Source organism: Callorhinchus milii, unplaced genomic scaffold (genome assembly GCF_018977255.1).
Source record: "Callorhinchus milii isolate IMCB2004 unplaced genomic scaffold, IMCB_Cmil_1.0 Scaffold2, whole genome shotgun sequence".
Lineage (NCBI taxonomy): Eukaryota > Metazoa > Chordata > Chondrichthyes > Chimaeriformes > Callorhinchidae > Callorhinchus > Callorhinchus milii.
In genome coordinates, this window is record NW_024704743.1 from 106,556,889 (window position 1) to 106,569,777 (window position 12,889).

At 44.9% G+C, this 12,889-nt stretch overlaps 1 protein-coding gene across 2 annotated transcripts; it reads right to left on the reverse strand.

Annotated features, from left to right (window-relative positions):
- Positions 1-6,574: 6,574 nt before the first annotated feature.
- Positions 6,575-12,636, reverse strand: penkb (proenkephalin b). Of its 2 annotated transcripts, XM_007891013.2 has the most exons (4): positions 12,559-12,636; positions 12,118-12,269; positions 10,931-11,077; positions 6,575-7,540 (listed from the first exon to the last, which is right to left on the reverse strand). In XM_007891013.2, exons 3-4 carry the CDS (start codon positions 11,072-11,074, stop codon positions 6,869-6,871), a joined length of 816 nt encoding a protein of 271 aa, XP_007889204.1. In that variant the 5' UTR covers positions 11,075-11,077; positions 12,118-12,269; positions 12,559-12,636; the 3' UTR covers positions 6,575-6,868. The 2 variants fall into 2 exon arrangements, with proteins under 2 accessions (XP_007889204.1, XP_007889203.1); XM_007891012.2 differs by lacking the exon at positions 12,559-12,636 and having other exon boundaries at positions 12,118-12,356.
- Positions 12,637-12,889: the final 253 nt, after the last annotated feature.

Genomic DNA, 12,889 nt, shown 5'->3' on the forward strand with positions numbered 1-12,889 from the left:
GTATTACTAAATGGTGATTACAAAACTTGAGTCGACGGGTGCAAAACTGGCGGGAAGCGGTTTGCTTTTTTAAGGATGTAACTTGCGCACGGAAGGAATAAACAGACTAATTTGCTCGTTTACAATCTCCTGAAACACTTGTGTTCTCAGCTCAAAATCTCATGAAAAATTCAACCAAATTTTGTCCCATGAACTCCAGCTGTCTGTATAATGCAGGCCAGATGTGCGTTAAGCAGACAATATGTCCCTGATTTCAATCATTATCGATAAATTGTTCAAGCCTTGGAATCCTACTCATGCGATTTCTTGAGAGCTTATCGTTCTCAGGATGGCTTCAATCTCATCTATGAAACATTGAGTACAAATATAACAACCCACTGTATCAAACAATCGTTATTATTGTTAATGTGTATGAAGCTGTGACATTTTTTCACTATTGCAAAGCGTTTCACAGAATAATAATAATAATCCTTGCATTTGATATAGCGCTTTTCACGTCGGGAGGACGTCCCAAAGCGCTTCACAGAATATATCGTAAAGTAAATTGACTGTATATTTTGTGGGTGAAACACAGCAGCCAATTGCACATCGCAGTGTCCCACAAACAGTTGTGGATTGAGTGACCAAGTTATTTTATTTATTTTGATGGAATTATTACCCCCGGAAAAGCAATCCGCCACTCGACTAACAATCAAGCTCCTACTTACTGCTGGGTAAACAGGCAATGTAGAGTAAGGAAAGTTGCACAACGTTTCGCCCATCATGGGAATCGAACCCAGGACTCTCACTCGTTCAAGACACGTCATGTAATTTCAGAATTTTGACATTGGTGACACAAAGATTCCAGATAGGCCCAAAATATTGCACTGTATACACTTGTTAGCATGAATCATAGTGTTTATCAAGGATAAGAAATACATGTGGATAACCAATAAAGCAAAAAAATTAGATAATAATAATAATAATCCTCGCATTTGATATAGCGCCTTATCACATCTTCGAGACACCTCGAAGCACTTCACCGAATATACTGTAAAGTGTATTTTTACACTATTTTGTGGGTGAAACGCGGCAGGCAATTACGCACAGCAGTGTCCAACAAACAGTCGTGGATTGAAGCGACCAATTTATTATTTTATTAAGGAATTATTACCCCTGGAAAAACGATCCGCCAATCAACTAACCGGGTTCCTAATTACTGCTAGGTAAACAGAGGCGTGTGGAGTAATGAAACTTACCCAACATTTCGCCCTGCCAGGAATCAAACCCAGGTCTCTTACTTGCGAAGCGAGTGCCGTAACTGCTGAGATAACATAACATAACATGTCGGAGCAGGAGTAGGCCATTCGGCCCTTCGAGCCTGCCCTGCCATTCAATCATGGATGATCTAATCTAACTCCAGCTAATAACCTAACCCTGCCTTATCCCCATATCCCTTAATCCCTTTTGCAATAAGAAATCTATCTATCTCAGTCTTGAATATGTTCAAGGACTGAGCGTCAACAGCCTTTGGGGTAGTGAGTTCCATACATTCACTACCCTTTAAGTGAAGAAGTTTTTCCTCAACTCAGTGCGAAAGGGCTGGCCTCTGATTTTAAGGTTGTGACCCCTGGTTTTAGTTTCTCCAACCAGGGGAAACAATCTCCCACTATCTACTCTATCATGCCCTTTGATGATCTTATAGGTTTCTATAAGATCCCCTCTAATTCTTCTATATTCTAGAGAATATAGGCCCAAATTGGTCAGCCTATCCTCGTAACTCATCCCCTTCATCCCTGGTACTAACCTAGTAAATCTACGCTGCACCCCCTCCAAGGCAAGTACATCCTTCCTTAAATAAGGAGACCAAAACTGGACACAATATTCCAGGTGTGGTCTCACCAGGGCCCTATACAGTTGCAGCAAGACTTCCCTACTCTTATACTCTAATCCTTTCATAATGAATGCTAACATACCGTTCGCCTTCCTAATTGCTGCTGCACCTGCAGACTAACTTTCTGTGATTGGTGTACAAGGACACCCAAGTCCCTCTGGACGCTAACACATTCCAATCTCTCCCCTTCTCTACTGTTTTTGCTACCTAGGTGGATGACTTTGCACTTCCCTACATTATACTTCATCTGCCACCTACCTGCCCAATCACCTAACCTGATTGTCTCGCTGCATTTGTTTAATGTCATCCTCTGTGTTGACACTTCCTCCTAGTTTTGTGTCATCCGCGACTTTAGATATATTAACTTCGATGTCCTCATCTAGATCGTTGATGTAGATGGTAAATAGCTGAGGCCCAAGGACTGATCCTTGTGGCACTCCACTGGTCACATCCCGCCAATCTGAAAAGGACCCGTTTATCCCTACTCTTTGTTTCCTACCCGTTAACCATTCCCCAATCCATGTTAATATGCTCCCCCAATTCCATGGGCCCTTATCTTTTGGACTAACCTTTTATGCGGCACCTTATCGAATGCCTTCTGGAAGTCCAAATAGACCACATCCACTGATTCACCCTTATCTAGTTTACTGGAAATATCCTCAAAAAACTCTATGAGATTTGTCAAACATGACTTCCCTTTTGTAAAGCCATGTTGACTTGGCCTAATTATATTGTGCTCCCCTAAATACCGCACTACCACATCCTTAATCAACGATTCTAAAATTTTTCTATCACTGATGTGAGACTAACTGGCCTATAGTTCCCTAACTTTTCCTTTCCACCTTTTTTAAGTAGTGGTGTGACATTTGCAATCTTCCAATCCATGGGGACTGTTCCAGAATCCAAGAAATTTTGGAAGATCAGACATAAGGCCTCCACTATCTCATAAGCTACCTCTTTTAAAACCCCGGGATGCAAGCCATCCGGACCAGGGGATTTGTCACTTTTTAGTGCTAACAGTTTCCCTAGCACCAATTCTCTACTAATGAAAATTTCCCTAAGTTGCTCCCTGTCCTTATCCCCTTGGTGCATCTCTATTGTTGGCAGACTTGTTGTGTCTTCTAGGGTGAAGACAGATGCAAAGTACCCATTTAGGGACTCTGCCATGTCCTTGTCCCCCATTACAACTTCTCCTGTCTCTGACTGAAGTGGACCTACATTTACCCTCACTAGCCTATTCCTCTTAATATATTTGTAAAAACTTTTACAATCAGACTTAATGTTCCTAGCTAGCTTACCCTCATACTCCTTTTTCTCGCTCTTAATGAGTTTTTTAGTTTTATTTTGCTGGTTTCTAAAACTCTCCCAATCTTCAGATTTGCCGCTTTTCTTGGCAGTTTTATAAGCCTTTTCTTTTAATTTGATGCTTTCCCTAACTGCTCTAGTTAGCCACGGATGAATTGCTTTCCCTGTGGTACTCTTATTCCGCAAGGGAATATGCGACCGCTGAGAATTTTGCACTACATCCTTAAATATTTGCCACTGTTGGTCTACATTTTTACCTCTTAATCTTATTCTCCAGTCTATTTTACCTAAATCTTTCCTCATACCTACAAAACTAGCCCTATTTAAATTCAGAATACTTGCCTCGGATTTAACTATATTCCTCTCTAACTTAATGCAGAATTCAATCATATTGTGATCACTCTGCCCCAGAGGATTCTTAATATCTACACTGCCAACTAGCCCTGTTTCGTTACACAAAACAAGGTCTAGGATGGCCTGTCCCCTAGGTGGTTCCTCGGCATGCTGCTCTAGAAAGTTATCTCTCATACACTCAATGAACTCTTCTGACCTACTTTTGCCGATTTGGTTTTCCCAATCTATGTGGAGATTGAAATCACCCACTATTATCGCTTTACATTTCCTACATGCTCCACTGATTTCTTGATTGATACCCTGTGCTATATTGTGATCGCTGTTTGGGGGTCTATAAACCACTCCCATTAATATTTTCTGCCCTTTATTGTTTTTTGTTTCCACCCATATTGTCTCGACCTCCTGGTCATCGGATTTCAGATCCTTCCTCTCCACTGCTTTTATTTCATCCCTAATTAACAGGGCTACCCCCCCCCCCACCTCTTTTCCCACAGTGCCTATCTTTCCTGTAAACGGAGAACCCTGGAATATTTAACTCCCACCCTAGTTCTCCTTGTAACCATATTTCAGTGATGGCTACTAGATCGTACCCATATGGAGCTACAGGACTCCACAGGATAGCCAGTAGTGTGGACAAGGTGGGGGGGAGTTATTGATTGAGGTGCCTCATGGCATCAAACCACACTGTCATTAAACACTCGGAGACGCTACCTGCATGACGTGCCCGATGTAAATGCAAGTTGTTGTTCCTATTAATATATAAATGACTTGAATTCATAGATTTAATGCAAGGTAATTACTTTTCTAAATTATATAGAAAGAGACTGTGGACTCTGAGGCCAGAACTGAGTTATTATAAAGAGAACTTTTAGAACTGAATGCTGTAGGATTGGTATTCTGGAAGGTTAAATGAGATGATGGACCTCTTTCAGTGAACTTCCCCTTGTAATCTTCCTGCTAATCCTCAGCTCTTTGGAAAGCATTATCTTTTAAAGTTTATTTCCATTCCATGTCTTTTTTCCCTAAGTAGAATTGGTGCACGTTAAGCTATAACCGCAAAAAACCTAACAGTTTAGTTGCTTGTTTTAACCTTCATTACATCGAGGCTCGACTATGCAAACTCATTGCTTGTCAGCATCCCCAACTCCCCCCAACAGATCATCTAGAACTCTGCAGCCCTGTGTCTTCTCCTGCACTAGGCTCCACGACCCTATCACCCCCATCCTTGCCCGACTCCACTGGCTTCCCATCCCACAGATGATACAGTTCAAGATCCTGGTCCTTACCTTCAGAGCCCTCCATGGTCTTGCTCCCCCTTACCTCTCCGACCTCCTAACCCACTACCATCCTGTTCACTCCCTCCGCTCAGCGGGCTCTGGCCTGCTTCACGTCCCTCGCCTTACTTGCCCCACTATTGGCAGACGGGCCTTCCGCCACTCTGCACCCACCCTCTGGAACTCCATCCCGCAGACCCTCCATCTCGTCCCCTCCCTCGCCACCTTCAAGACCCATCCCAAGACCCTCCTCTTCGACTGTGCTTTTGATCTCCCTGCTTCACCCCCTGCACTGGCTGCCTGTCCCAGAGAGGATCGACTTCAAGATCCTCACCCTTGTATTTAAATCCCTGCACTTCTCTGCACCCCCTACTTCTCTGACCTTCTATCTCCTCAAAACTGTACCCGTTGCTTTCGTTCTTCCGGGTCTGGTCTCCTCCTCGTCGCCCAAGTTCTCCGCTCCACCCTCGGCGGCCGTGCCAATATGTCAGCTTCAGCCAATATGCCCCGAGCTGGAACTCCCTTCCTCACTCTCTTCCTATTTTCAGGTCTCTGCTGAAGACCTTTCTCTTTGACCGCGTCTTTGGTCACCTTCCTCCCCCTCCCCCTGGCTCAGCCCCGGGATCCGTTACTGTAAAGCGCTCTGAGACGCTGTCCGGTGTTGGGGGCGCTATATAATTCCAAGTTGTTGTTGTTGTTGTTGCCCTCCACCCTCCACCACCCCGACCCCTAGTTCGGATCCGTAACTCGTCTGTCCAGCACCTTGGGACGTCCTCCCAATGTGAAAGTGCTATTGAAATGTAATTTTATTGTTGTTGTTAGAACAAGATTACATTTGTATAGCGCCTTTCACGTTGGGAGGACGTATCAACGCCCTGGACAGAGTACAGCATTTCAGACCCGAGCTGGGGTCAGGGAGGGAGAAGGGAGGGGAGGGGAAGGGGGATGATGGATGGCATTGTCCAAGAGGAGGGTCTTGAGGCGGGACTTGAAGGAGGCTAAGGAGGGGTGAAGCGGAGTGATTGGGAGATGGAATTCCAGAATTTGGAGGCAGAGTGGAGATTGTGAGAGAAATAGGATTCGAACCAGGCAAAGACAGATCCGTAAAGATTAAGAAAAAGGAAAGGTTGCGTATAAGGATGGAGTGGTAGACAGTGTCGAAGGCAGCAGAGAGGTCGAGAATGACAAGGAGGCAGAGGGAGCCCTAATCACAGATGTTCAGAATGTCATTAGTGACTTTGACCAGGGCTGTTTCCGTGCCGTGTGCAGCGCAGAAGCCGGATTGGAGGGGTTCTAAGAGGGAATGGCGAGAAAGAAAGGAGTGGAGCTGGGACGCAATGACTCGTTCCAGGATCTTGGAGAGGAATGGGAAGTTAGAGATGAGGCGGTAGCTGGAGAGGAGGGATGGGTCCAGGGAAGCTTTTTTCAGGAAGGGGGTGATGATGGCTGTTTTTAGGGGGGTGGGAACTGAACCGGTGGACAAGGAGTGGTTGGTGACATCGGACAGGAGTGGGGCCCAGAAGGTGGAGCTGGGAGATGAGGAGAGAGGTGGGGATGGGATTGAGGGAGCAGATGGTGGGTTTGAGTTTGCGAATGATGGCGGTGAGGGAGTAAACAGCAAAGTGTGTTTAATTTGTGTGCCACAATGATTAATGTATCATATAGCAAGAAAGAGATTGAATTGTGGGATAATACTGCAAAAGAAAATCCAACTGATTTGGCCTAAAGTACAAAAGCCAAAATATTATGAAAAACACAAAACATTAAATTTCATTTTGCGGTTATGTTTATTGGAATATGTACAACTAGGCAGTAAGTTTTTTTTAATTGTTTTACATTTAATGAAAATAAACCACAAAACAAATTACACTCTGAGAAGAAAATACAGAGAAAGCAAATCATTAACATTTCAACTCAACAAAGGGCAACACAATTTGCAAGTAACATGTGCATTACAGATTGCCTGTTCTTAATAAACTAGACAGTAAAAAAAACACCTGTACATTCCAAGCAACACAAACATTTAGTTATGAGACCAGAGGCAGTCTTTCTGATTGTGCATCTAAACTCTCATAAATCCGCCATATCTCTTTTCAAGCTCAGGGACCTCTTTGGAATAAATTTCCCCATCTTCATCAGAAGGGACAAGAGCATCATTCCAACGTTTCATAAATCCACCATATCTTTTCTGGTAGTCCAGCCTCCAGTCTGGCTTACCAACTCTTCTCATGAAGCCTCCATATCTCTTTTGCAATTCTGCTGGAGCTTCTGTTTCGGGACTTCTCTTGAAACCCCTCATGAATCCCCCATACCGTTTCAGAATCTCACCGGCCCTGTCAGAGTCACTGCGTTCCAAATAACGGTTATGCTCACTGAGATCACCTAAGTTAAGGAGCTCTCTCAGGACGTCAGCCGAATCTATCGGAGAAGCGTTCTCCTGATCCTTCTTCATAAACCCTCCATACCTTTTGGTCAGTATCTCTCTTCCATTATTTTCATCATCTGCGTCTGTTTTGTAAATGTCAACATTGTCTGCTTTTTTCATAAAGCCTCCATAGCGTTTCATGAAGCCACCATACTTTTTGGCCAACAGGATGTGTTGTTCTTCATTTTCTCCATCGTTTTCTTGAGAACCTTGACCTTTATCCTGTGCCATGTTGATCTGCACAACCTGCCTGCACATCTCCCAAGCCTTTTCTGAAGGCAATTTACCATCACACTCTAAAGTGCAGCTCTGAAATAAAACATATTTACCATATCAATAAAATGTCTGATTCATTATTAAATATCCCAAACTCAAAAGAGATTTTCAGATTATCAAAGTGTGGTCAAATTTTGCAAGGAAACACCATTGAAAAGTCAATTAACACGATTTTAATACTGCAAAGGCAAAAGTGATTATACTCAACCTAACCTTGCTTTGTGTTTTATATATGTAGGGTAGGGGGTAGAGTGAAGGGAATAAGGCATAAACTATTCAACTGCACCTGGTATGTATATTTATCAAGTTTCATATTTTGATATAACCTTACTTCTGTACCCAATTTCATAATGTTAGGTGATCTGATTACAGGGAATTATTTCTATGTGTTTATAAACCCGGCAAAATGCACTGACTGTTCACAAGAGCATATTCTGCACTTTGTTAAAGGCAAGTCTATTACCTTACATCCCAGTTGAAGCTCTGTTGAGGAATCACGTTGTAGTGTTATTTTCACAAATGAAGAAAGGCTAGTCAATACTTACAAGTTAGTAGTGAAACACATCCTGTAACACGTCTTGCAACTATGACCCTGTGCAGTGGTTTTAATGTTGCAAGGATGCAAGATAAGCAGATTGAAAGACATATTTAAAGCCATGGAAGAGATCACAATTTAGTGATTCAATCATTTACATTGCCAGAAGAAAGAAGCCTGTGTGCACAGTGTGTTTGCTACCTAATAGATGGAATCATCAGCAAAAGTGTGAAAGAAGTTGGATAATGAGTGGAGGACATCGTTAATTGTCTATGCGTTACTTTGGGGGTGCAGATGAAGCAAACTGAAAACATTGTAAAGCGATTTCTATTACACTGATCTTGCTGCTGGATGTCAGAAAATCAATTGTTGTCTTTCTGAAGTTTTCCCATTCATCTAAATGTCCACTTCAGATGTTGCCGTTACTCCACTGCCTCCAGAAATGGATCAATATATTTGGTACTGTTACCAATGGTTATTAAAAAGCAAAAATGGACACAATTAGACCCTCTGTATTGAATTAAATAATCTGTCTCATGGTTATACTCTTTCTGTGTGTATATGTTATGTATGCGCGTCATCATTCGCCGTCGTGCCTTCAACCACTATTGCACACTGGTTGAATTATCCCTGTCTTACACTGTATTCAGAATATCAGTAACTCTTTATGGGACGGATTTTATAGAAGCTGATACTGGTTGTACGATGTATATTGCTATACATAGATTGCTATACTGATTCCTGATGTTCCCCCAGGTAAATGTTCACATTGTCTGTCTGTCTGTCTGTGGATTGGAGCCTGTTTTGCTGCTCTGCCCCTCACTGACCCCCTGAACACAGGCTATTTACTATTGTGTAGCAGGGCACTTGTAAGATAGATTTCAATCTATTTGCAGTTCTGTTTTTGCACCTTTAACTTAGCTCACAACACTCGTGTCGATGAACTACGTGGAGTTGCTCTTGGTTTGAACTATATGAAATCTCATGTTAGCTATGATTTTCCCAACATTTTGGAGAGTAGTTTAAATTACTCTCTTTAGCTTCCCCTTCCCTGTCGATAAGGGTAAGTGATCTACTGTGTAGCCAGCATCAGCTTCTCGCTTTACACTGGGATAAGGATTTAGACATGGAATTCACCCACCAAGGAAATAAACCACTGATTGCTCTTTTGTTAAACACTTTCTAGGCCAACATTAACAACAATTTTTTTTTAAAAAGCACAATATTTTCTACCAACACAAACAACAGCAACTCGATGGCAAGAAGGTGTCACATTAACTGCATCTCTCTGCTCCAGTTTCGGAGGGCGAGAGAGAGAGTGGGGTTTCTCTGCTAGTGAGCTAGAGAGAGGAGGGTTACTCTGCTGGTGAGCTAGAGAGAGGAGGGTTACTCTGCTGGTGGGCTAGAGAGAGGAGGGTTACTCTGCTGGTGAGCTAGAGAGAGGAGGGTTACTCTGCTGGTGGGCTAGAGAGAGGAGGGTTACTCTGCTGGTGAGCTAGAGAGAGGAGGGTTACTCTGCTGGTGAGCTAGAGAGAGGAGGGTTACTCTGCTGGTGGGCTAGAGAGAGGAGGGTTACTCTGCTGGTGAGCTAGAGAGAGGAGGGTTACTCTGCTGGTGGGCTAGAGAGAGGAGGGTTTCTCTGCTGGTGAGCTTGAGAGAGTGGGGTTTCTCTGCTGGTGGACAGAGAGTTACGGAGAGGAATTGCTGGGTGGCTGCTATGTGGGCTCCTCACTTGGCGAGATCCCTGGCCAGGACATGTTGCTCACTGCTCTCCTCTTCTTGTTTCAACAGTTCACTCACTGGCCGCCTAATCTTTAAAATCAACTCTTTCTTTTTTTTGTTATTCAACTCCGCAATCACAGTTTAATGGTGGAAACCCAGTCTCTCCCCCCACTCCCCTCTCCTCCCCTCTCCTCTCTGCTTCTCAAAAGGCTTACGTTTGTTTTTTGTATAGTTTCCAGCCTCTCTACTTTATAATAATAAGAATAATCCTTGCATTTTCACGTCTTCTCAACATCTCAAAGCGCTTCACAGAATAGACTGTAGAGTGAACTGACGGTATATTTGTGGGCGAAACGCAGCAGCCAATTGCACACAGCAGTGTCCCACAAACAGTCGTGGATTGAAAATGACCAATTTATTATTGATTTTGTTTTGGAGGGATTATTATTAGGCGTGTGGAGTAAGGAAACTTGCGCAAGGTTTCGCCCTGCCTGGAATTGAACCCAAGTGTCTCGCTTGCAAGGCGAGTGCTCTAACCACTGAGCTACAGGACTCTACTTTAAGAGTTACCTTGGAGGTGTTTTGCTTACTGTCATCTTATAACGGAGCAACGATCTGCTGGCTTTGCTTTTAATTCTCTCTGGTTGATCTCCCTTTGCTTTTAATTCTCCCTCTCACCCCATGCGTCTTCCCTCATCCTTTCGGGTGATCCTCTACAAATCGTTTCCCCCTGTTTTTCACTAACACGCGGGTTTATTTTGCGACCTGCAACCAGACTCTCATCTACCAACTTAACTCAGGGATCACAAGTAACACACAGTCACCCACAACAAGTGGGCGGCCAACAGTGTCTTCAGATACAGTTGGATTCATCATATAGCTGTGCTCACAAGACTTGGCCGACACATTGGACTCTTAAATGTTTCCATCACAGAGCGAGTGGAATGGCGTGTTTTTATTCACTGTGAATCCCTCCCTCCCTCCCGCTGTGTCTGATCGGGGGGTTCATTCACTCTCTACAATGCAATGGCGTTTCCCGAATTAATAATAATAATAATAATCCTTGCAGTGAGTGAATTCACTCACATCTGCATATTTCAGGGTAACAAGTGCGTGCCGTGTGCTTTGCAAAGTGTGCGAGTGCAGGGGCTGGGATTTGAACTCACCAGAGGGTTAAACTCCACCGACTGTGTGCTCAGGCGGTAGGCACAGTAAGCGCATTCCTTGTCGCAATCCGCCCAGATCCCCAGGAACAGGGAAGCTGTGCCCAGCACCGCCATCAGCCAGTGGCACTTCCACAGTAAAGCCATGAACTGCAAACACAGACACACACACAGATACACACACACACACATAGACACACACACACACACAGATACACACACACACAGACACACACACAGATACACACACACACACACACACACAGACACACACACACAGACACACACACACAGACACAGACACACACACAGATACACACACAGACACACACACAGATACACACACAGACACACACACACACAGATACACACACAGACACACACACACACAGATACACACACAGACACACACACAGACACACACACACAGACACACACACAGACACACACACACAGATACACACACACAGATACACACACACAGATACACACACACACAGACACACACACAGATACACACACAGACACACACACAGACACACACACACACAGATACACATACACACAGATACACACAGACACACACACACACAGACACACAGACACACACACACACACACAGATACACACACACACACAGACACACACACACACAAGTAAAGACACAAGACACCATCAGCGGAGATTGCAAAACAAAAGGCTTTAAAAACTTTAAAACCACTTTAAAACAACATTCCGCCTTCTGCCGTCTCTTCCTCTCGCGGATCAATTGAACAATATATTTATCACACGCCAAGAAATCGTATTTTCCGCCTAACGTTGCGGGGTTTCGATAAGCCTCGCCCGCGCCTGCGGCTCCCGCAGGGGAGATCTGTGCGGGAGCGGAGCTCTGAGTGACTGCAAAGTGCGGTCCCGCAGCGCTGGGGCTGCGGTCACCGCCACTGAGAGGGAAACTTCAACTGAACCCCACAAGACGCAGCTCAGCGTTGCGCATTGTAGGACTGCGGTTCGGCAGCAGTTGTTGGTTCAGAGATGAGACTGTTTTAAAAGCAAAATATTACTCTCCCGAAACCACACACACACACACACACACACACACACGATGGAGAGACTTCTTCTCAGTTACTTTGCCTAATATAATGCCTTATATCCGCGAGGGATTTGCACAGCGCTGCTGTGGGTCACCTCACCTTTGCGCTGGTGATCTTCCCGAAAAGCTCCTCGGAAAGCGGACCGTCCCTCTCCTCTGGCGCCGGAGGACTCGACTCAGACTCAGACTCAGTTCAGTTCAGTTCGGTCTGTATTTATAGCGGATGTGGACCGACCGATCTCCCAAGACAACCTGAGAAGACAACAGAGAAAATTAATGTCCCCCTTCAGTTACGCAGAAGGAGTTGCTCCCCCTCTGGCGGCTCTGCTCCCCGACTGCCTCTCCCGACGCCCTTTAAGTAAAGGGGTGGTCGCTCTGGGGTGTCCGTCAACCCTTACCCGAGCTGTCAGGTCGCTAAACATTCACGGCGCCGGGGATGGATGGATGGATGGATGGATGGGTGGGTGGGTGGGTGGATGGATGGATGGATGGATGGGTGGGTGGGTGGGTGGGTGGGTGGATGGCCGCAGCTCTGACTTACTACGATTACGCAAAGATCACAGTCAGTCGCCTGGAGGTCCCATGACTACGATTTTATCCTCTTAACGCGTGTGACACACGACCGCCCCCGGGACACCGGACTGCCAGCATTTAATTGGAGAGAAACGTCAGCGGGTTAAATGGTTCAGAAAAGCAGATCGATTTACCTCGAACCCTTTTTGTCGGGTGCGGTTTGATATTGCACACACAAAGACACGGGCTGAGACCGTGTGGGAAGGAAGCTCTCCCCCCCCCCCCCCCCCCACCACCCCCACCCCTCCCCTTCCCTTCCCCCCTCATCACTCTCGCAACCAGAAAGCCCTTCGCTCGTG